General features: G+C 41.1%; 1 protein-coding gene across 1 annotated transcript in view; it reads right to left on the reverse strand.

Moving 5' to 3' along the window:
* Lerp (lysosomal enzyme receptor protein) overlaps positions 1 to 25,807 on the reverse strand; it is a 311,988-nt gene that overhangs the window by 142,024 nt on the left and 144,157 nt on the right. The window contains exons 12-14 of the mRNA XM_067762778.1: positions 21,905 to 22,084; positions 21,656 to 21,770; positions 9,521 to 9,588 (exon numbers count right to left, since the gene is read on the reverse strand). Coding sequence (XP_067618879.1) covers positions 9,521 to 9,588; positions 21,656 to 21,770; positions 21,905 to 22,084 — 363 coding nt within the window. The remainder of the gene's footprint in view (positions 1 to 9,520; positions 9,589 to 21,655; positions 21,771 to 21,904; positions 22,085 to 25,807) is intronic.

A 25,807-nucleotide genomic window follows, 5' to 3' on the forward strand; every position in this document is an offset into this window, starting at 1 on the left:
TGGATGTTTGGATGTTTAGATGTTTGGATGTTTGGATGTTTGGATGTTTGGATGTTTGGATGTTTGGATGTTTGGATGTTTGGATGTTTGTCCAGACGTTTGTCTTTGTGACTCAATAACGCAAGAACGGCTGGACCGATTTGGATGAAATTTTGCACACATATAGCCAATAGTCTAGAAGGATCTACTAGCTATATATTTTTCAAAAGGGGCGTGGTCCCCGCCCCCTAGGAACAGTTATAATTTAATTATTATATTTTTTCGTCTTTGCGACTGAATCACGCCAGAATGGCTACACGGATTTTGATGAAATTTGGGACACAGACAGTAGTCTACTAGCGAAATTTTTTTCGAACATGGAAAGAGGGGTGGGGGTCCCACGACCCTTCGAGAAATTATTTTTCATAATTTTTACACATTATAACTTTACGTATACTGGCCTTCACCAATATCACAGACTCAAGGGGTCAAATAAGTCGAGGGCTTACAAAGTAAGCAGTGACACCCTCCGCCCGCCCCCCTTTATCTCCCCCTCTGGTGTAAAATCCATAAATTGTTATAACTCAATTTAAATTTTCTCCTAAATCAATAGTTTTTGGTATCTGGTACATACAGAACGAGATCTAGACAATTTTGGAGGAACGATCAGTGGTCCTCTCCTCTACTCCCGCCATCCGCCCTCCATCAATTGTTTTTATTAGCACGCTTTTATTAGCTTTACCTGTATGTTTCTATCTAACTTTTTATTCGCTCCAATGCGCCTGCTGCCTTATTAACATGGTTTTATAATTAGCTTCACCTTATTTGTAATCCCGTAAGGGTCATACCGAGACCCTTCCGGGATCATTTCTGGATGGTTTTCGGGATCGGTCTGGGATTACGCCGGGGTAATTTCGGGACTTTTTCGGGACTATTTCGGGATCATTTTGGGACCCTTCCGGGATCATTTCTGTATAGTTTACGGGATCCGTCCGGGATCCCGTCGGGGTTATTTTGGAACATTTTCGGGACTATTCCGGAATCATTTCGGGACTATTTCGCGATCATTTGGGGACCCTTCCGGCATCATTTCTGGATGGTTTTCGGGATCCGTGCGGGATCTCGTCGGGGTCATATGGGGACTTTTTCGGGATCATTTGAGGGCTCTTCCGGCATCATTTCTGGATGGTTTTCGGGATCCGTCCGGGATATCGTCGGGGTCATTTGGGGACTTTTTCGGGATCATTTGGGGGCTCTTCCGGCATCATTTCTGGATGGTTTTCGGGATCCGTCCGGGATCTCGTCGGGGTCATTTGGGGACTTTTTCGGGATCATTTTGGGGCTCATCCGGCATCATTTCTGGATGGTTTTCGGGATCCGTCCGGGATCCCGTCGGGGGCATTTCGGGACTTTTTCCCGACTAATACGGGATCATTTGGGAACCCCTTCGGCATCATTTCTGGATGGTTTTCGGGATCCGTCCGGGATCCCGTGGGGGTCGTTTCGGGACTTTTTCGCGACTAATACGGGATCATTTGGGAACCCTTTCGGAATCATTTCTGGATGGTTTTCGGGATCCGTCCGGGATCCCAATAGGGTAATTTCGGGATTATTAGGGGATCATTTGGGAACCTTTCCGGCATCATTTCTGGATAATTTTCGGGATCCGTCCGGGATGCCGACGAGGTCATTTCGGGACTATTTCGGGATCATTTGGGATACCTACCGGCATCATTTCTGGATGGTTTTTGGGATTCGTCCGGGATCCCGTCGTGGTCCTTTCGGGACTTTTTTTCGACTAATACGGGATCATTTGCGGACCCTTTCGGCATCATTTCTGGACTATTAGGGGATCATTTGAGGACCTTTCCGGCATCATTTCTCTATTGTTTTCGGAATCCTTTCGGGATCCCGTCAGGGTCATTTTGGGACTTTTTTGGGGCTAATACGGGATCATTTGGGGATCCTCTAGGGGTCGTTTAGTGACTTTTTCTGTTTTATTTCGGGATCATTTGGGGACCCTTCCGGCATAATTTCTTGATGGTTTGCCGGATCCATCAGGGTCATTTCGGGACCATTTTGGGATCATTTGGGGACCCTTCCGATATCATTTCGGGATCCGTCCGGGATGCCGACGAGGTCATTTCGGGACTATTTCGGGATCATTTGGGATACCTACCGGCATCATTTCTGGATGGTTTTTGGGATTCGTCCGGGATCCCGTCGTGGTCCTTTCGGGACTTTTTTTCGACTAATACGGGATCATTTGCGGACCATTTCGGCATAATTTCTGGATAGTTGTCGGGATCCGTTCGGGATCCCGTCACGGTCATTTCGGAACTATTAAGGGATCATTTGAGGACCTTTCCGGCATCATTTCTGGATAGTTTTTGGAATCCTTTCGGGATCCCGTCACGGTAATTTCGAAACTATTAGGGGATCATTTGAGGACCTTTCCGGCATCATTTCTGTATTGTTTTCGGAATCCTTTCGGGATCCCGTCAGGGTCATTTTGGGACTTTTTTGGGGCTAATACGGGATCATTTGGGGATCCTCTTGGGATCGTTTCGTGACTTTTTCTGTTTTATTTCGGGATCATTTGGGGACCCTTCCAGCATAATTTCTTGATGGTTTGCCGGATCCATCAGGGTCATTTCGGGACCATTTTGGGATCATTTGGGGACCCTTCCGAGATCATTTCTGGATCCGTCCGGAATGCCGTAGGAGCCATTTCGGGATTTTTTGTTCCTTTTCCGGGATAGTTTTTGGACCCTTCCGGGATCATTTCTGGATCTGTGCGGTATCCCATCTGGGTCATTTCCGGACTATTTCGGGATCATTTTGGGATCCTTCCGGAATCATTTCTGTATGGTTTTCGCGATCCGTCGTTGATTCCCTCGGAGCCATTTCGGAACCTTTTCTGGAGTATGTCGGGTCATTTGGGGACTTTTTCGGGATCATTTTGGGGCTCATCCGGCATCATTTCTGGATGGTTTTCGGGATTCGTCCGGGATCCCGTCGGGGTTATTTCGGGACTTTTTCGCGACTAATACGGGATCATTTGGGAACCCTTTCGGCATCAATTCTCGATGGTTTTCGGGATCCGTCCGGGATCTCGTCGGGGTTATTTGGGGACTTTTTCGGGATCATTTGGGGGCTCTTCCGGCAACATTTCTGGATGGTTTTCGGGATCCGTCCCGGATCTCGTAGGGGTAATTTGGGGACTTTTTCGGGATCATTTGGGGGCTCTTCCGGCATATATTCTGGATGGTTTTCGGGATTTGTCCGGGATCCCGTCGGGTTCATTTCGGGACTTTCGCGACTAATACGGGAACATTTGGGAACCCTTTCGGCATCATTTCTGGCTGGTTTTGGGGATCCGTCCGGGATCCCGTCGGGGTTATTTCGGGACTTTTTCTCTACTAATACGGGATCATTTGCGGACCCTTTCGGCATCATTTCTGGATAGTTGTCGGGATCCGTTCGGGATCCCGTCACGGTCATTTCGGGACTATTAGGGGATAATTTGAGGACCTTTCCGGCATCATTTCTGGATAGTTTTCGGAATCCTTTCGGGATCCCGTCAGGGTAATTTCGGGGCTTTTTCGGGATCATTTAAGGATGGCTTTCGGGATTCGTCCGGGAACCCGTCAGGGTAATTTCGGGACTTTTCCGAGACTATTTCGGGATCATTTTGGACCTTCCCAAGATCATTTCTGGATGGATTTCGGGATTTGTCCGGGATGCCGTCAGGGTAATTTTGGGACTATTAGGTGAGCATTTGAGGACCTTTCCGGCATCACTTCTGGATGGTTTTTGGTATCCGTTCAGGATCCCGTCGGAATAATTGCGGGACTTTTTCGGGATCATTGGGGTCCCTTCCGACATCATTTCTGGATGGTTTTTGGGATTCGTCCTCCATCCCGTCGGGGTCATTTAGGGGTGCGTTCGAGATCCCGTCAGGGTCATTTCGGGACTTCTTCGGGTCTATATCGGGATCATTTCTGGATGGTTTATGGGATCCGTCCATGACCCCTTAAGGGTAATTTCGGGACTATTAGGTGATCATTTGAGAACTTTTCCGGCATCACTTCTGGATGATTTTCGGTATCCGTTCGGGATCCCGTCGGAATCAATGCGGGACTTTTTCGGAATCATTTGGGATTCCTTCCGGCATCATTTATGGATGGTTTTCGGGATTTGTCCGGGATCCTGTCAGGGTTATTTCGGGACCTTTTCGGGGATAATGCCAGATCATTTGGGGATCCTCTAGGGGTCGTTTCGTGACTTTTTCTGTATTATTTCGGGATCATTTTGGGACCCTTTCGGCATAATTTCTTGATGGTTTGCCGGATCCATCAGGTTCATTTCGGGACTATTTTGGGATCATTTGGGGACCCTTCCGAGATCATTCCTGGATCCGTCCGGGATGCCGTAGGAGCCATTTCGGGATTTTATATTACTTTTCCGGGATAGTTTTGCACCCTTCCGGGATCATTTCTGGATCTGTGCGGGATCCCATCTGGGTCATTTCCGGACTATTTCGGGATCATTTTGGGATCCTTCCGGAATCATTTCTGTATGGTTTTCGCGATCTGTCGTGGATCCCCTCGGAGCCATTTCGGAACTTTTTCTGGAGTATGTCGGGATAATTTAGGGACCCTTCCTGGATATTTTCTGGATGGCTTTTAAGATCCGCCCGGGAACCCGTCAGGGTCATTTCGGAACGTTTTCGGGATCATTTTGGAACACCTTCAGGGATCATTTCTGTGTGGGTCTCTGGATACGTCTAGAATCGTGTCGCTGTCATTTCGGGTTTTTTTGGGACTATTCGGGGAACTTTTGGAGACGCTTTTGGGGCATTTCTGGATGGTTTTCGGGAGCCGTCCGCGATAGCGTGCGGGTCATTTCGTAGCTTTTTCTGGATAATTTCGTGATCAATTGGGATCCTATCAGGTTATCAGCTCATTCAGTTCTTTTTTTTACTCAATTACAAAAATAAAATGCATTAGACAGAAAACAAAATTTTAAACAGATAATAAGCAGGCTAACGCGAATAGCCCATATATTTAAATTTCTCCTTGCGGACGGGGGCCGCGGGTAAAGGCTAGTACATACATAAGTGTAAGAAAACTAAAACATGTGAAACTACCCTGCAAAAAATGCGATAAGTCTAGGCTGAATCCGAGATTAGTCCCAAAGGAGTATGCGACCAATGCCAGTTTTGATCTCTTTGTATGCCTTGAACTGTTCCCTTTTGTTTGAGCATGTCCTATGAAGAGACTAATTGTACCCATTTATACCCGAAACGGATCGATAGAACGAATCCGCTTTGTACCCGTATGGGAACATGTGAAGACTAGTCCCTTTTCGGTTCAATAAGGACTCAAATGGGTCTAGTCGCATTTTTCATGGCAGAAACACAATCGAAGCGTTTGCCAAGCCACCAGATCTCTTTGATGTAAGTTGTTGGCCCGCTTTTCAAAAAGGAATAAAATATATTCTCCATAAATTTAACCCTAACTCCGGCGTAGTCATTAAGTCCTCGTAATTTAGGTTCGGTATGCGGCTCCGCATTTTTCTTAAATGATTCAGTCACCTGCTATCTTTTTTATTTTACTCAATTCGTTGCCGTTTTTTTTAATATTTCTTAAAATGGGCGACATAGATTTCAAACTGACTAATCCCGAATGTACCCGAAAGGTCCTAAAGAGGATCAATTATGCCCAAATGTAGACAAAAGAGATCAATCGGAGACCAATCTCTTTAGGCATTAATCGCTCGATTTTTTGCAGCGTAATTCAACCATACATATGTACATAAACATACACACACAAAAGTAATCAGTGATTATTATACATATACACACATGACAAGAGCATAACAGCAATATTATTAACTATTAGAACTTTAAAAACTTTAGCTCATATCTTTAACATGTTCGAGACAACTTTGTAACATTTAAAACAACAACAACAGCAACAAAAGTAGCAACAATTGTACGATTCGAAACAATAATGCCACAAGCAACGCGAAAACACACAAAAACTAATACCAACTTTTCGACGCTACAGAAGTTTAGTGCACTAAGTACATGACAGCTGTATTACATAAGTAAGTCGTTGGCGCCACTAGTTGTTAGAAGGTGCGACTTTTGCAATTTCATACCGCTAATTTTATTGTAGTTAACCCAGAAAGCATTTTGAAGCATAAGCAAGGCACGTTAACGATTCGAATGCCGAAACATTTCGACTACGAGTTTTACAATACACCAAACTTACTTCATTGGCGCCTAACCGCTTAAACGGTTATGCCCGTCCAACATGGCGCAGCCTACGTGAACTGGCGCTAATTATTCACGCCAAGGGAATTTAAATCATATTTTACCTGGTCTTCCCAACGGATTGGGCAGCCCTCTTCCTCTGTTTCCATAGGCAGGTTCCGGTAAAAATATTCTCTCAACAGGAGCATCATCTTTTATTCGCAAAACAAGGCTTAGCCAGCGGAGCCGCTGTGAACAATACCATAAACAGGCGCGAGAAATTTGGATAACGGAGCCATACGAAAATCAAAAATCACTGACAGACCAGCATAAACTAAGTTCGCGTTCAAAAATTCGCTTCTACAAAACGTCACAAGCCTTACAACAATACTTTCTTACTTACTTAATTGGCGGTTATGGCCGCCCAATAAGGCGCGCCAGTCGCTTCTTCTTTCTGCCAACTGGCACCAATTGGTCACACCAAAGGAGTTTAAATCGTTTTCCACCTGGCCCTTCCAGCGGAGTGGGGGTCGCCCTCTACCGCTGCTTCCATAGGTGGGTTCCGATAGAAAAACTTTCTTGGCCGAAGCGTCATATATCATTCGCATAACATGGCCTAACCAGCGAAGTCGCTGCGTTTTAATTCGCTGGACTATGTTGATGTTTGCATAAAGTTAGTACAGCTAATTGTTAAATCTTCTTCGGTACTCGCCAGCGCCAACGCGTAGAAGTCCATATATCTTTGGGAGAACTTTTCTGCTTCTGCATCATATAGCAGGACGGGTAGATAAGTGACTGGTTGAGTATGATTTTCGTTTGAAGAGAGAGCACTTTACTTTTCAATTGTCTACCTAGTCCAAAGTAGCCTTTTTGCCAAGAGTGATTCTTCACTGGATTTCAGAGCTGATGTTGTTGTTAGTGTCAATGCTGGTACCCAAATAAACGAAGTCTTTTACTATTTCGAAATTATGGCTACCAACAGTAGCGGGGTTACCAAGGCGATTTCGATTGGGCGACATTAAATGGAGGCCCGAGCTGGATGTCAAAGTGTGCAGCTCTTACAACCTTAGACAAACAAAGCTACTGTTGTCATTGGAAAGAGTGGACTGAAGGCTTATGATTGATATTCTGATTGGATACTGCCTTCTGGCGTCACATACTTTGAAATTAGGCCTTGTCAGTGATAGCAGATATTGTGCGCGTTTTTTGTCCTGATAGGGTTTTTGTTTCTGATAGGGTTTTGCAGATTGATCTTTGAGCAAACTTCTAACAATACTATGAACTCATTAAGCCTATGTGAAGTGCTTACGGACCGGCCATTTCAACCTAGTCTAATCGTGTGTGTACAAGGAGAATGGTGAAACAAATTTGAGCATAAAGTTTACTCGAGAGAAGTCTACAGCTTGAAGTACAAGTGAAAACTGATTCAGTGCTTGCTCTATTAAAACTCAGTGGCTATGCTCACACGAAATACAGGTGAATGCCAACTACTATCCAACGCTATACAACGCTCTCTATGGCGTCTCTGGTATGGGTCCTGCATTCGAAGCATGGCGGATCAGTATCCGCCAAAGCACCATCAGTAGATAAAACTCCCCAAATCCTTCGGGGAATCTCTTTATAGATACGAGAAAAATAAGATGAAAAACGTTTCCTTTGGTTAGGATAGTTATATTGTAAAATTGTTTGTGATATATTTCATAGGAGTAACTGCTTCAGCTTTAGCTTTGCTTTTTGGTAGCCCATTAAGCAGTTTTTTAGGATTCTTTAAAAGCTCTCTTCCGTAGGTAATCCATATAGTACTCTGAAGGAGTATTTGTGATTGTCTTTTTTGTTGGGTGTGTTGGATTGCTAAAACCGTTTAGAAGATTAAGGGCCGATTTCACCAACTCGACTTAGGCTAAAACTTAGTTGCAACTTAAGTTAGCCCAGAGTTGTGGCTAAGTTTTTTTTTTCGGTTTCACCAACTTAACTACTAAACCCATTTGACATACAAAAACCCTATCAGTTGTTTTATTCATAGTAGTATTTTAGCTACGTTTTAATCACACGCCACCCAGTGAATACATACAACAGCGGGGTTGCTATATTTGCATAATGAAATAAGTATCAATACTGCCATTTAATTCGACTCAAAATTTGTACTACAGCAACACGGTTGAAAGTCGAGAATAAGCCAGCTGTGACATTTGCGACTTAGCTAAGCATTGGTGGTGAAACAGGAAAATTAAAAAATATGACTTAACTAAGTTAAGTCTAGTTGGTGAAACCGGGCCTAAGTGCCAATAAATAAGTACCATATAGCAGTACCTCAAATCAGCAGCTAACTTTTTCATAAGCCAGGAGGGTCTCTGGATGAATTTTAGCAGCAATGAACTTCAAAATATAAATGCTTCATGACTATCTAATAGTTTGAGGAAAACTTGGCACCAGCTTTTTGGCCCATTCACTTCAATACAACATGTAGTAATTGCTGTCTAACATAAGCAAATATCTGCAATTAGCTGTTGTTGTTGTATGAAAGATAAAGACACTCCCCGAAAGCTTTGGGGAGTGTTATAAATGTTGATGGTCCTATGGAATTAGCTGGACCAACTTACCGGCTCGTTTTGTGTGCTACTTACCTTTAATAACGCATCTAAATTTATGATTCGCAGAGGTGAAACTTCCAGAACACTTTACAAATTATTATAAGTCTTAAAACATATTTAAACTCACCAATTAATTAATTTAAAAATGTATATAAACCTCTTAGGAAATTCGGTTCAAGTTCGCTCGCGTCTCCGCTCCTTAGTATTGGGCACGAAAAACCCGAAAATGTTGCAATTCAAATTTTACAAATCGTCGCTGGAGTGAAATATCATACTATCTCGGCAGTCGTTTCGATAGGATCCTACCACATAACATTTTTGATAAACGCAGAATTGGTTTGAACTATGCTCAACCTCTGAATTTCTTTCAGAAACGCGCTATTTGAGCATACATTCAATACATTTTGAGCTGAGGTAGGGAACTTTTGAAACAAATTTTGGAATAGATCTCTTTTCAACCGATTTCTGAGACCTTCCAACAAATTCTGAGTGGGGCCTATTTGAGATGGCTACCGAGATAGGATGATACTTCACTCAGACTTAGATTTGTAAATTTTAAGTTGGAACATTTTGTATTCCAGAGGTTATATCTTGCGTTTATCATGCCATATACTTAGCTTTTGGAGTCTATTGTGTGTGTTGCTTCATAAAAATGTTTCATTAATAGTAAAGTAAAATTGGTACTCACATCACTATAATTTATATCCCGACTGCTTACACCGCTACAAATTATTCGCAACTGTACCATTGATTTACCTTAAATAAAAAAAAACTTCTTTTAATATATTGGTTATTGGCATTATATAATAATAACTAGCAGACCCTGCAGACGTTGTTCTGCCCTAACTTTGGTCTATCTGCATAATTTTTAAGAAATGTTTACCTCTTGCTCTCCCTCTTCCTCTCTGCCCCTTTTCCGTATCCTTATATTCACTCCTCCCCCTGCCTTCCCATACTCTACGTCTCTTTCTTCCCCTCCGTCTTTTCTCATCTATTCCTATCCTTTAACTACGTCTAAATCTATCTCTTTTCCAGCCTCTTTCCCCTTCCCACTTTTCTCTTCTCTATAGTTCTTTTTTTTTTCTCCACCCTTTATTCCCAGTCATAGTGCCAGTTCCAGTCCCGCCGCGAGTCCCGTTCCCAGTCCCAGCCGCAGAAATAAGCAACACTTTAAGTGTCACCAAAAGGGAATTGCCGATGATAGCAACACGCAGTTTATGCATTCGAACTTGGATATTTCATTTCGAACGTACGTACATATGTATATAGGACCTACAGTGTAGGTATTATCAATTCATGTCTTTATTTCGGCTGTCATCAACAGTTTTTATTTGATATCCATATTGTATAAACACATTCTAAGGGTATCCGGGTACACGTTTTGGCCTATATCTCGATAGAAACCTAGCGAGATAAAATTATGCCTAGTTACTTCCGTGGGGGAAACTACATATGCATGCTGATATTCTCTTGAGACTGGGACTAAAGAAAAAATTCCAACTACTTAAAAGTCAGAGTTAAAGCAGTTGGGTTCATATTCGTCTAATAAAAATCCAGCGGGTCAGCAACTTAAAACATAGACGAAGCTCATAAATATTCCAAACTATTTCGGCAATAAGAGAGTAATAGAAACTTAATTAAGATTAACATTAATATGACAAGCGTCACATTTCTGCATTGGAGCACACAACGATGGGGAATTGAAAAACAAAAGCAAAGGGCATAGATCAAAAGAGCCATGGCAGTCAGGATAATACTAGATAATCTAAATTGTATTTTTTTACTCGAGTACCCGGCAGACTTTATTCTTCCCAAAAATTCAGTTGCTTACATTTCAAGATTGAGTCTTCCTTCCCCTATTCACTCTTTATCCCATTATTTTCTACATTTTTCTTCTAACATCTTATTCCATTTATCTTCCTCCTACTTCCACTGCCATTTCTACTGTCACACTCACTTATGCTCCCACTCCCGGTTCCACTCCTACTACCTCTACCTCTCTCATCTCAATGTCCTCATATATCGAATCACTATACCAAATATAGAATACCTGCTTTACCGGACTAGCCGATGTCAATATCTTTATTTCTTAAAACCACAGCGGAACTATATGACGCTAACACAGATAAAATTTGTAAAATCACGTTCATCATTACTATGTTTTCCTGCCCGATAATTGCCTTCTCGGTAAACAAAGACATTTGGCATACTGTAGCTCTGCACAAAAAAAAAATTTGTTAATTCTTTCCTCTCCCTTTCCATGTCTATTCTCTGTATCTTCTCCGCTACTTCAAACATTCACTTTCTCGATTTTTCTCTCTTTTACTCCCACGTAATTCCTTTTTCGCATCCTCCCTCTATTTTTCTTTCTCTCCTATTCTTCTGTAGGTTTCTATCACTCCTTTCTTCCTCTCACACTTTTTCCATTTGTATCTGCATATCCCACTCCAAGTTCCTCTTCTCTCCCTTACAATCTTCCGATTTTACTTCCTTTCACCCTTTTCATTCTTTCCGGCTCTGATTCCCACTCCTTTTATTTTTTTATTCTTTTTCAACTCATGGTGTTTTGTATAACTCTCCATTTTCTTTTTGAAACTTTACCAAACTAACGCAGCTATGATTTCAAAAATTGGATAATCCAATCTTGAGTTATAAAGTTACAAACAGATTTCGCATTCACTTTCATATATAAGATTAACCCATTCGAAGGGCTGCCAAAATAAAATTGCAGCATCCGGTCCGGGAGGAAAGGGATTCTTAAGCTTGTTGAAGAGTACAAAATTTCAATCAAATCGCCACATAAATAAAGTTTTTTTGAATAGGTCGGCCACTGGTTCGCTTCCCGGAAAGGAAAGTTTCTCAAATATACAACTTAATCTTACGAAAATCGCATCATAAATTACATTTTTTGGAAAAAAACGGACCTTGGTCCACTTTCCGGAAACAAAAAAGGTTTTTCAAATAATGAGCTAGTACTCCTGTTCCAAATTTCAAGGCAATTACGTTATAAATTATTATTTTTAGAACAGAACTGGTTAACTTCCCGGAAAGATAAGAAATAAAACGGAACACACTAACAAAATTTCATCAAAATCGGTCCAGTTTCGGAGGAGTTCAGAAATATATATAATAATATGTCCGAATGAACTTGATTTTGAGCAGCAGATGTAAAATTATCACACAACAATTAGGCCTGTTCTGCATGTGAGATTGGAAAGAGCGTATTGCCAAGCCAAAAGAGCATCATCGTCATAATTGCGGTTGCATAGGAAGCACAGTTCAATGTCAAAATTATATAACTAAACGACCAACCATTAAGCTCTCACTGAGCGCAAAAGTTTTGCTTTTATGTGTCAATCAAAAAAAGGAAACTTTCATTAGCAGTTTTGGTATATAAAATGCTAAAGATTTGAACAAAATTGTAAGGTCGAAATAAATACAAATGAACCACAATACAAAAACAAATGAAATACTAGCATGAAAGTAAGCAATTATGATTATAAACATCAAACAGCTGAAAAAGATTAGACAACAGCAAAAAGAACAAAGAAATACAAAGTGATGTAATCAGTATGACAACCCAAACAAATGAACGTAAATAATGGAAAGGCCAACTGATAGCTAAACAATTGTATAGAGGAAACAAAGAAGTAAAGAATTTTTGATAAGTATTTGAGTATTTTATGCTACCAAAAAAATTAGAGCCGGCGATTTCTCGAACATGTTTTAAAAGAGATTTCTCGCAGTCTCGCCTTACCGCGTTGTTACCCCGACGAAGGAAAAGTTCAGTCTACTCAATGATTCATCCACTAATGGACTGAGGCTGATCGACTTCGCCAGGGCACGGAACATGGTCATACCCAACACGAGCTACATGCATAAAAATATACTTCAAGCTGCATGGCTGTCCCCCGATCGAAATACACGCAATCAGATTGACCACGTTGTGTTCAAGGAGGGCTAAACGTTGAAAGGATGCAATCCCAACAGAGGAGCTTCAGCTGCTAGCCACCAGGAATAACACGGGCAAAATTTTACCAAACAATTCGGCGACAGGCGGAAACTCGATCCCGTAATCGATGATGATGGAATTAAAATCACCCATCCGCATATGATGAACTAAGAATAGCAATAACCAGACTAAAAAAGGTCACCGACGATGATGGATTGCCTGCGGAGCGGGGAGGAGTTGGTTGGGCGCATGCGTTAACTTCTTTTCAAAATATGGTCGGACAAGTGCATGCCCGACGATTGGAGTCTAAATATTCTTAGCCCAGTCCACAAGAAGAGGGATTCTGCAAACTATGCCTATCCCTATGCATATAAAGTCTTGTCAAGTGGGTTGTGAGAAGGATTGAAGCCCACAGTGAAGAGACCATATCAGTGTGGATTCAAGCATGGTTTATCTACCATTGACCAGAATTTAACTATGCTCCAAATCTTACAAAAAAGAGCGAATTGAGGCACATCTCCTCCTCAGTTTTGAAGCCGCCTTTGACAGCACGAAAAAGAGCTGTCAATATACCGGTATGTCTGATTTGGTTTCCCTCCGAGCAGAATGGAATCGAACGAATTTTGCCATGACATACCCTGAGTGCGTCAATCTATGGTAGGCTATATAAAAAAGCTTTCGACAAGGGGGCGTGGCCCCTCCCATACAACTGGAATTTTTCTTAGGCAATATATCTGAAAGTATTAAGGCTAGACGACTGAAATTAGGTAAGTGGTTATATGAGACCAATCCCTACCCCCTCCAGAAAAACTCGGTATAACGAAAAAGGGGGTATGGCACCTCCCATACAACTGGCATTTTTCGTAGTCAATATATCTGAAAGTATTAAGGCTAGACGACTGAAATTAGGTGAGTGGTTATATGAGACCAATCCCTACCCCCTCCAGAAAAACTGGGTATAACGAAAAAGGGGGTGTGGCACCTCCCATACAACTTTCGTAGTCAATATATCTAAAAGTATTAAGGCTAGACGACTGAAATTAGGTGGTGGTTATATGAGATCAATCCCTACCCCCTCCAGAAAAACTGGGTATAACGAAAAAGGGGCGTGGCATCTCCCATACAAATGGGGGTTGGGATGAGCTAATATATTAGTCTATGTAGTACTGCTTTTATTTATACCCGAACGACGTCGGGTATTCTGCTAGTATTCTATAAAAGCGTGGCATATGCTGCAAAATTGATGTAATCGGCCTGAACACTATGTTTAGGCCCGAAGCCTAAATTCTTCTTAATTTGCGCCACCCTAATAGCACCACTTTATCGACCCCTAGTTCGCCCACCTGCATGTATATGTGTACATAGATAGGGTTATGTTGTCCGTACACATATACATGTATGCCGGTACAACTATGTGGGGAAGCTTCCCCTTAAAACCGGAGACTTTTTCCGCGGTTCAACGGTTGTCCTCGACAAGGCAACCGTCTACTTTTCCAGCGATCGTTGAGCGAACTACAACCAGCCGTCCCGAGAAGCCCCGTCACAAGTTTTATACAAGGTAAATTATTGTACTAATTATAATTTTCACTCCAAATAAAATCATTATTATAACGAGAAATATCTCTCGCCTTTCTTTTCCTTTCATTTTAAATCTAACCTAAACGCAATTCTGGTGCCTCCACTCCGCTGCCGAGTCTGCGAAACACCACAATTGTACATGGTCCTTCGAGCCGGATGGGCGTTTACATCTCATCCGGGCACTCATTGATGCATGTTCCCCCCGCACAACGATCGACCGCAGGCTGGCGCGAGAGTTAGCACTGCCGACGACCAACGCCGCCGGCGAAACCGGCTGTTTTATCAGATTTAGGGGCAAATATGGACAGAGCAAGACGGTGACGACTCACGCAGTCTGCGTCCATGAGTTTAGGCGCGTCAGCCCAACTTATAGCGTCGACCCCAGCGTCGCAGCTCCTTACGAACACATTCGTCTGGCAGATCCACAATTCTACGCATCAACACCAATCCGCCTAGTTCTGGGCGGCGACGTTTACGCGGAAATAATTACACCGGGCACGTTACCGCCGTCGTTTGGCTCGCTCCTAGCCCAAAGCACTATCTTTGGATGGGTGCTCTCGGGGACCCACCCAATCTAACACGTCTTTACGTTACGTAGTTTTAAGCTTTATATATATGTGAATAACATCTTTCCTTTTCACACAATAAATGGATTTCTGTAGTAACTGGCAAGAAATATATGATGCGTGTTCTTTACTTTACCATTCCTTTATCTCGTCCTAGCTACAGGTACCGGCGAAGGCAAGGAGGATGCCGTCGCGCCATCCGGCATTCATCGTTCTTTTACTTTACCATTCCTTTATCTCGTCCTAGCTACAGATACCGGCGAAGGCAAGGAGGATGCCGTCGCGCCATCCGGCACGCATCGTTTAATTTTAGTATCTAGGTTTAAGACAAATCGTGATCGGGGACGCTCGGGCGGAATCTGGGCTGTTGCGTACCGCAAGGGGGCCGGCATGTTTAGGCCCGAAGCCTAAATTCTTCTTAATTTGCGCCACCCTAATAGCACCACTTTATCGACCCCTAGTTCGCCCACCTGCATGTATATGTGTACATAGATAGGGTTATGTTGTCCGTACACATATACATGTATGCCGGTACAACTATGTGGGGAAGCTTCCCCTTAAAACCGGAGACTTTTTCCGCGGTTCAACGGTTGTCCTCGACAAGGCAACCGTCTACTTTTCCAGCGATCGTTGAGCGAACTACAACCAGCCGTCCCGAGAAGCCCCGTCACAAGTTTTATACAAGGTAAATTATTGTACTAATTATAATTTTCACTCCAAATAAAATCATTATTATAACGAGAAATATCTCTCGCCTTTCTTTTCCTTTCATTTTAAATCTAACCTAAACGCAATTCTGGTGCCTCCACTCCGCTGCCGAGTCTGCGAAACACCACAATTGTACATGGTCCTTCGAGCCGGATGGGCGTTTACATCTCATCCGGGCACTCATTGATGCATGTTCCCCCCGCACAACGATCGACCGCAGGCTGGCGCGAGAGTTAGCACTGCCGACGACCAACGCCGCCGGCGAAACCGGCTGTTTTATCAGATTTAGGGGCAAATATGGACAGAGCAAGACGGTGACGACTCACGCAGTCTGCGTCCATGAGTTTAGGCGCGTCAGCCCAACTTATAGCGTCGACCCCAGCGTCGCAGCTCCTTACGAACACATTCGTCTGGCAGATCCACAATTCTACGCATCAACACCAATCCGCCTCGTTCTGGGCGGCGACGTTTACGCGGAAATAATTACACCGGGCACGTTACCGCCGTCGTTTGGCTCGCTCCTAGCCCAAAGCACTATCTTTGGATGGGTGCTCTCGGGGACCCACCCAATCTAACACGTCTTTACGTTACGTAGTTTTAAGCTTTATATATATGTGAATAACATCTTTCCTTTTCACACAATAAATGGATTTCTGTAGTAACTGGCAAGAAATATATGATGCGTGTTCTTTACTTTACCATTCCTTTATCTCGTCCTAGCTACAGGTACCGGCGAAGGCAAGGAGGATGCCGTCGCGCCATCCGGCATTCATCGTTCTTTTACTTTACCATTCCTTTATCTCGTCCTAGCTACAGATACCGGCGAAGGCAAGGAGGATGCCGTCGCGCCATCCGGCACGCATCGTTTAATTTTAGTATCTAGGTTTAAGACAAATCGTGGTCGGGGACGCTCGGGCGGAATCTGGGCTGTTGCGTACCGCAAGGGGGCCGGCATGTTTAGGCCCGAAGCCTAAATTCTTCTTAATTTGCGCCACCCTAATAGCACCACTTTATCGACCCCTAGTTCGCCCACCTGCATGTATATGTGTACATAGATAGGGTTATGTTGTCCGTACACATATACATGTATGCCGGTACAACTATGTGGGGAAGCTTCCCCTTAAAACCGGAGACTTTTTCCGCGGTTCAACGGTTGTCCTCGACAAGGCAACCGTCTACTTTTCCAGCGATCGTTGAGCGAACTACAACCAGCCGTCCCGAGAAGCCCCGCCACAAGTTTTATACAAGGTAAATTATTGTACTAATTATAATTTTCACTCCAAATAAAATCATTATTATAACGAGAAATATCTCTCGCCTTTCTTTTCCTTTCATTTTAAATCTAACCTAAACGCAATTCTGGTGCCTCCACTCCGCTGCCGAGTCTGCGAAACACCACAATTGTACACACTACACATTGGAAAAAGAAGCGGAAGCCATGAGTATGTTGGGGAATGAGGGCAAAACGAAGTACCTGCTGTCATGAAGCAAAGAGTCAGCGTATTTGTGCCTTGGAAACCAGGTTTAGTACAAACAACAACATGAGCTTTGAAATACAGCGAGGAATCACTATTGCCAATAAATGGCACTTTGGATTAGGTAGGCAATTTAAAGTAAAATCCTCTCTCGGCCAACGAAAATTATGCTCTACAAGTCACTTGTCGTACACCTGCTATATAGTGCAGAAGCATGGGCCATGACAAACCCAGATTAGGCAGCTCGATTCAAATACCTTTGTGTGACCAATAGCCCGTTAACACAACGCAGAAGCAGCTGGAGCACCTTGTTGGGCGGCCATAGCCGTTTAAACTGTTAATTAATGTTAATTTATATTATTTTATGCTATGCAATGTTATTTTATGTTATTATTGATTTTGGTTTGTTTTGTTTTGATCTGTTATCGAACATAAGATGTTATGTTGTGTAAGGTTATCGTCTTGTATGTTTTGTTTTGCTATGTTATGTTATGCCATGTTGTTATTTTATGTTATATTATATTTTGCTTTTTTATGCTATGTTATATATGTTGTATGTTATATTGTACATAATGTTATGTTATTTACTGTGTATGTATACCATTTATGTATTTGTATTATTTAGGTTCAAATTTCTGCATACCTTACTTATATCCTTGTTACCACAACCTTTAACTTGATTTAAGTTTTGTGTGCTATAATAAGATTTCTTTGAGTTCAACTTCTGTCTGCTTTCGTTGTCGTCAACTTGCCGCAGCCGTCGTCGCCATATTAAAAATTCATAGACCACGACTACACGGCAAGCTTTTTTCATTATCTTGCGGATTTCATTTTGAAATCCCTGTTGCTGTCATTTTTGGTTGTTTTTTTTTTGCTTTTGCTTTAGTTGGTTTCCGCACACAACACGGCAAGAAAAAATCCGATCAAAAAGCAAAAATGAAAACAAAATAAGGAATGCTGCGACTGAATGCCATATTGCGATCTACTATGACGCTAAGCGGGCGCCAGATTTAAGCACAAAGATTGTTGAATAAAGTATTGCTGGCAGCAGAAGTAAAGAAAAACACTACACAAGTGGGATCTAAAAGCTTAAAGCAATGATCCGACGTGGGACAGGCCAAAGTGCAACATAGCAAGCCGGAAGTAAGTAGAAGTAGTCATCCGGCTTCCATATGCAAGAAAATGTTTCACAGCATGACAAAATTAGAATGTGATTTTTACTTAAAACTCTCAACCAGAGATTATGCAGCGGTATGCATGCGCTCTACTGCCGTCATACATTTACAGGAGGTTGCAGGGTGATTTATTAGGAGTGAGCCGTTTGAATTTAAGAAAGGAATCTAAAAGAATATTATTATAAAAAGCATATGGTTTAAAACATACTGCCGAATGTGGAATACAGGCTAGTAATAACCAACAAATTTTTCGATAATATATCGATAACTTTTTGATAATAGCCTGTCAATAAAAAATCGGTAACCCACTGATGAACCCTTTTATCGATAACACGTATATAGCTCGTCGATAACATACCCATAACGATAACTATTAACCCTGATAACACGCCGTGCGGTTCCGGCTAATTGTTTCCAGGTTGCGCTACAGTGTAGGGACTACATAACGTCTACATTTTGTATGCCTCCTTACAGCGTACCAGTCCCATCTACGCCTACACTTTCCCTATGCGTACATTTCACCGCTTCCAATATTATGCTTCGCTAACACTTACGGTTACATTCTGGATTCCCCCACACCGAGAGCAAAATTTCCCTTATAGAAAGCCTCAGTTTTGGATTGCAATAAAAGAAAGATTACAGAACAAGCACAATAGAAACTCATGTCATCAATAGCTTCTTTCTTATGTTAGGTATTCATTTCATGACTGCCATCACAAATTGGTGGTCATTTGGTGTCAAACGCATTTCCATTGAGTCAATAAACTAACTCGCAATCGATAAAGCAAAACCCAATGTAAATTATTGAGTTCATTTGTTTCACAACCCTTTTAGTATAACACTTTGTTCTACGCGCTGTGGCATTATATATTAACGGGACGCCAGTTGGCGAACTAGAATAAATTCCCAACATGTTAGCAAATGAAATTTTAATGTCAAGTTTGACTTATTGGTTATTTTAATTTTCACTTTGTGGCCAAAATGCATGGAAAGCGCCATTTGACGTTGTATGGAAAGCTGTTTTCATTGATCTGACTTAGTTTGTGGTCGAATTTGACTTAGTGAGAAACGAGAATTAGTTTCAAATATGCTGATTTTGTAAAAATTTTAAAATCTCAAGTACTGCTCTTATTGTGTAACCCTTTATATGCAACGTGAAATATCGCAATGATATATAAACGAAAAAAAGCACATACGTTAGAAAATATACTGCAGCGATATCCGGAAGAGAATGCCAAAGCGCCAAATGTTAAGATAAGCATGGAAGACAAAACAAGCGCAAAGGGACATTTGCCAAATCTTAATGTGATTTGCAGATTATTTAAGCAGACGAGTAAGTGGCATAAGAAAATAGGGATAAAGTAACTAATGGTTACATATTTTATAAATACACTTGACTCTACAAAACAAAAGAGGGAAATTAAACAGATTTCATTCGAATTTATTTCTTCGCTATTATTTTACAATTTATTCGTGAAGCCCTTCTACCTCTGAGTCCCGTTGACATTAATACATACATCGGTGCTGTCAAGTGGCTGCAATATGGTGCTCCTGGGTCTGTTCTTTATTGTAGCGTAAAAATTAGCAGTGCCAATTCTTTGCTATTGTTAAAATAGTCATGAAAATGTTCAAGCCGTCAGCGGGGGTTGATGAGTTTTATGGAACTTTTAGCAGGCTGGCTGGTGCGAATTCACATAAATTTCTTTCATTGCCCAGCATTGCACAGCATCGTAACTGTGTCTGCTACTCTGTACTTTAGTACTTTCTAATCAATGCAGGTTTTTAGCCAGAAAATGGGATCAAGTATGCCAGCGAAAGCTTGAAGATGGCCTTATTAGAGACCATCAGCAGAAAGACCAATGAGATGGTATATATTTCTTAAGGTCAAACGGAATAATCAGACTAGAAATTTTCTCAGCGTTTATACACTCGGAAGTGTATGCTGCCAGAAAATAATATGTTAAACAAGACGGGATGTTAACTTTGTCCCGTGAAATAGGGATTTTACACAAGCCCTTAAAAATCCATAACACTAACCGAACCCGAAGGAAAAAGTAGTGAGAACAGAGTTATGAAGAAATAGGTATAGTAGTGAAAAGAAAATAGGGTTGGCAAACCCTTTTAAGTAGAAGACCAGAGGTAAGGGAGCATGACCGAAGGGGGAGGAGAATATGAAGAGAAAGATATAGAGATAGAGAAACTGGAGGGTAAACTTAGTGGGAGCTGAATGGAAACGAAAGGGAATGAAAGATAAGGAGAAGAAAACAGAAAAAGATATGGGAAGAAGAAAAGAAAAGACAGGAAAGCGGAAAGCTTTTTGAAAAGCAAATGATGAGAAGGAAAATCTAATAGGAAGACGATGCGGTGTAGAGAAAGTTGGGGGATGGATAAGTAGAAAGGCAGGGGGCGAGACATAATGCCGGATAGCGAGAGAAAGGCGGAAGGCAAGAAAAAGAAAAAGAGAGCGGGAGAGAGTAACTGAAGAAAGGACAGAGGGAGCAGGCGATAGATAGAAAATTAAAGTATGGTGTAAGAGATAGAGATAGGGAGAAATAGGGGGTGTGCAAGAAATATAGCGAGTAAAGGAAATGAAGCCCCAAAGGGAACGGATAAAGATGAGACATAGAACAAGGGAAAGTATATTTGTCAATCAGAGGTTGTACGACCTGCACATGATTTTCGACACTTTCCAGCCCCACACTTCGCTTCATGCCTTTTCTGCGTTTTTTAATCTCGGCCAATCGGATTGGAACGTCTACGCTGCCGCCAGCTTCGACCAGTGCACTCTGTTTAGCTAGCTCAGCCGCTTTTTCATTTCCATATATTTCTATATGTCCAGGCACCCAATATTGATGTATATTTTTCCTATCCCGATTCTGATGTGTTGGTGATTATGGTTAGATGCTAAAGGATACGATATGCGCACCAGTAAAAGATCTACTTGATAAATGGAGTTCCCTCTTACTTAATGGCACACAAACTGTTGCAAACCAGATACTTATCTAAAACCCCAACCCTTTTAAGTGGCACTTAAGGTACTTAGTCATCAAACTTTAAGTACAGGGAAGACAATTTCAGTAGGATAACGCAAGTTCTTACTTCGTATGCAGACTGTCCAAAAAAAGCTCAATGTGAAATCTTTGGCACCCCAAAGAAACTTCATTAACTTGTTGCTGTTCAACAAGTGCAGCCCAAAAAATATATAAAATAATTATGGTAGAAATCTCGCTATCAAATTTTCTTACATAACTACGGTTTTGCTTTTCTTTTATGTCTGCCGTCTGCAGTTGCATTATTACAACATGTTCCTGATTAACACAAAGTATCCTACATCCCCTGTCCATTTTGATTTATTTTTCTTTCACTTACCACACGACGCGTTTGCAGTAAAGAACAGATTCACCAAACCCTGAGAGTAATCCGTCTCTGCCTTGTGATGCGAACCACATAAGTCGAGCGTAAATTCCTTATTACCGCTGGGAATCTAATAGAGAAAAAGAGAGGAGTGGAGAGAACGATAATAACATTGCAATATGCCAGCTCATCAGTTGCATCGGTGTTTCCGAATAAATGAAATTCGCATAGATACGTTTATATGCAACGCGTCTTCTCACTCACCTTTATTTTGCCATTCTCAGTGAATGATGCTTGTTTCAGATTGTAGCTGACATTAATCTCATCGTTGATTATTTCGCAAGTCTCTTCATTAAAATTACACATGTGCGAAGGGCATATAACGTTTGTAGCCCATTGGAATTGATAATGGCAATCGATGATTGTCTGTAAAATGGGAGTACCCTGTAAAGAAAATATAAAGTAAGTGCAATGATGTAATGATATGAAAATGTTTATATTTTTTATATATTTTCATTCTCACTACTTGAAGAATGATAGATTACCGACTTTTCTCTGCGAGCAAAACTGAACACTTTTTCATCAACCTATTGCTTTCCTACACCCTATAGATTTGGCATAGATTTCACACCTGCGAATTGTCGTAGAAACTCCATGTGGCAGAGAAAGCAGAAAGCCTACGTAGACTTGTATGCCTGCAAGAGGGTGCCAGGATGCACGTGAGGTCTATCGCCCAAACTCTCAAATTGCATATTCACGGCAATTGTCAAGCCCATACTTTACTGTGAGCCCAGAAAACTACAACGAAAGCAGCAATGCATGTCATTCTGCACATCCTACTTGCAGACCTAATGGCCAAAAAATATAGCGTTAGCAACTTAAACATGGCTTAAGACCCTGGGGCAGCTTGAGTGCAGGCCTTATGGCCATAGCAGATAGTGCCATCTAATATAGGGTGAACGGACTACATGATCCCGAGAATGCGCTTCGACAGATATCTTGGCGCCACATGAGAGCCGGAGGGTTGGCGCAAGGGTACGCAAATGTTTCCAAATTAACGGAGGGGGTCGGATCTGCTGTTTGTGTTTACTGTGTCGGATCCAGAAATAAGTAGATCCAACAAGCTGCCAAATCACTGCAATCACTTTCAGTTATATAGGAGGGTGGCTTCTGATGTACATACATATATACCCATATGTGAAAAATCAAACATCTACAATGGTAATAATTAAAACTCGTGATATTCGATTAATCGAATATTTGCATTATTCGAATGCTTTAATATTAGATTTTCAGAATTCGGTTAGTTGAAATCGAATAATCGTACATTATATAAATAGGGTGAATATATTATTATTGTTATTATTTATTTATTATTACGGCGTTTTAACCTAAAACTTAGATTATTACAAATTATAAATACATTTTAATAATAATATGATTTCTAGCGTTTGGGGTGTCAGAATGCATGAGATTCCGATCAGCACGGGAACTGGTGGTCCCAACGGGCGAGTCTTGGAGTCATCCCATTGGGAGATTGGAAGGACGTGTTCTCAATCCTGCCCTACTCCAAGACGTATGATTACACAGTTTTATTATTTATGCTGTCGGAATGCATTTGATTCCGGTCAACCCAAAAGCTAGCAGCTCAGCAGAATGAGCCACTCTTATCGGACGGTTGGAAAGGACGTGTTTCCAATCCTTCCTGTACCAGCTTTTATGTAAACATAATTAATTATAATATATCATTGTTGTAGGAATATACGTGATTCACATGAACACTCCAACTGTTTGTCTGGGACGATATTTTCAGGAATTCTTTCCCAATTTGATTGCGAGCGATATATGTATTTGACCTGATGCATAAGGTTCCTCTGTGTCTATTTGGATTGCCATGTACGCTCAAGGATCAGTAACATGAAATACAGATACAAAATATTTTATCTTATTGGAAGGGTTTTGCAATATTCTAATAAACTTTTTTTGAAGGTGTTTAAGTTTTCAGGCCTTTGTAAAATATATTTTGCTTGTCCATTTCGGTTTTGAGAAGAGGTAATCTAAAATTATTATTTTCCCTGATTATGTAAGAATGGGTTTCATTCAAATAAACAAGTTTTTCACTTAGGTAGGCTGGTAATTTACCATGTTTAATATGAAATACAAATTTCATACTATGGTAAAATAGCAACTGTTTCAGACTCAACCAGTTTAGTGCATCAAGCATACTCTTTATGGAAGTGTCGTACCTCACTTTCAATATAAATCTCATAGCTTTGTTTTGCATAATTTTTAACCTGTCTACTTGTGTTTCATTGGCAATAAAGAATATTTTAGAGCAATATAAAAAGTGCGGTTCTATGATGGATATATAAACTTTCAACTTATATTTCTAACTAATAAGTTTACACGATCTCTTCCAAAATCCATTTTTTTTGCCCACTTTGGCAAAAATATAATCAATATGATCCGTAAACCTCAGTTTATTGTCAAACAGGATCCCTAAGTACTTAAATATTTTGACATCCTCAAAACTCTTATTCATTACTTTTAGATCTAAATTAAGTGATTCTTTATTGGTCGTCCTAGATAAAACCATGCACTTAGTTTTGTTAACGTTAAGCTTGAGTTTATTAATGCAAAGCCATCTATACAATGAGTCCATCATCTTTTTGCGTTTTGCTCCTTGCTATTGAAATGTCTGTTTCGTTTACTTCAAGTAGCGCATCATCTGCAAACAACCTGATTTTACTATATTTCAGTGCTGATGATATATCGTTTATGTAAATGTTGAACAGGATTGGTGCTAATACCGACCCTTGTGGTAAACCTATGTCCACTTGTGCCTCGGATGAGACTACTGACTCGATGGTTGTTCTTTGTTTCCGGTCTGATAAGAAGCTTCTAAACCACTGCAATTCATTTTCCCTAATACCAATTTTTTGTAGTTTATCGAGCATTATATTCCTATCAACTGTTTCGAACGCTCTTTTCAGGTCAATGAAAACTGCTACTATATGTTTTTTTAGGCTCAGCTCTTCCTTCCAGCTAGATATGACGTAATTTAACGCCGTCTCGCAAGAGTGCTTCCGGATTGTTCCTTTATAAGGATTTTATTATTTTCTAAGTAATTAAGCAGTTGATTTTTTATTACAATTTACAGAATTTTTTCTATGTTCGGCAATGTATTTATCGGCCTTAGTTCTTCTGCCATTATTGAATCTTTTACTTTCCTAATTGGTACTATTGTCGAAATTTTCCACATGTCTGGCACTATTCCAGTAGTCATGGATTTGTTTATAGCGGTTGCATAGAAGAAACCCATGTATGATACCGAATCTTTAATTACGCCTTCTGAAAGTAAATTTTTCCCCCAGTTTTATTTTTGAACCTTTTTGCTATACGTATAACATCCTCAACCGTAATTTCTTCGAATTTTAAACATGACCTAGCTGTAAGTCGTTCTGACTCTGAACAACTTCAATTTCTATAAAGAAGGAATTCAATGCTTCAGCAATATCGCGAGGTGTATCATATGTCACACCTTTTACGATCACCGTCAAGATCTTTTCTTGTGGCCCCGTTAAGTTTACAGCATCCTTAAGATGCTTCCACATTAGCTTGCTATCTGAGCTATTGATATCAATATTATTTTCCATATATTTAATCTTTTTAAATTTGATTAGTTTTTTGTAGTACTTCGCGACCATGTTATATTCGGTATAGTCACCCGTTGCTGTAGCTTGTGAGTGCAACCGGTATTTTAGTTTATTCCATTCTGTCAATTCTTGGTCATTGGTGGTTATAGAGTAGAGCTATTGCATAAAAAGTAAGAGTAGTGCTCTGGTAGTGCTATGAGTTGTTTTAGAGCGCTTCAAAAAGCACAATAATAACTACGAACGATTCGCTTTTTGTAGCAGTGCGGTAGGATAAGTAGGGCATTGCTTTCCATGGATATTTCGAGATGATTTCGGTAACTCGCAGACGGTTTAAGCGACTATTTCGTTGTAACTTGGGGTTTAAGGAGCTGTTCGGGTCATATTGGGATGGTTGTAGAGACTTCCGAGATCAGTTGGGGATTATATCGTGGTTCTTCCGGGACAATTCGTGGTTATTTCCTGATGATCTTGGGGGCTATTTCGTGGTTCTATTGGGTCATGTAAGGATTAC

Source organism: Eurosta solidaginis, chromosome 1 (assembly GCF_040869045.1).
Source record: "Eurosta solidaginis isolate ZX-2024a chromosome 1, ASM4086904v1, whole genome shotgun sequence".
Lineage (NCBI taxonomy): Eukaryota > Metazoa > Arthropoda > Insecta > Diptera > Tephritidae > Eurosta > Eurosta solidaginis.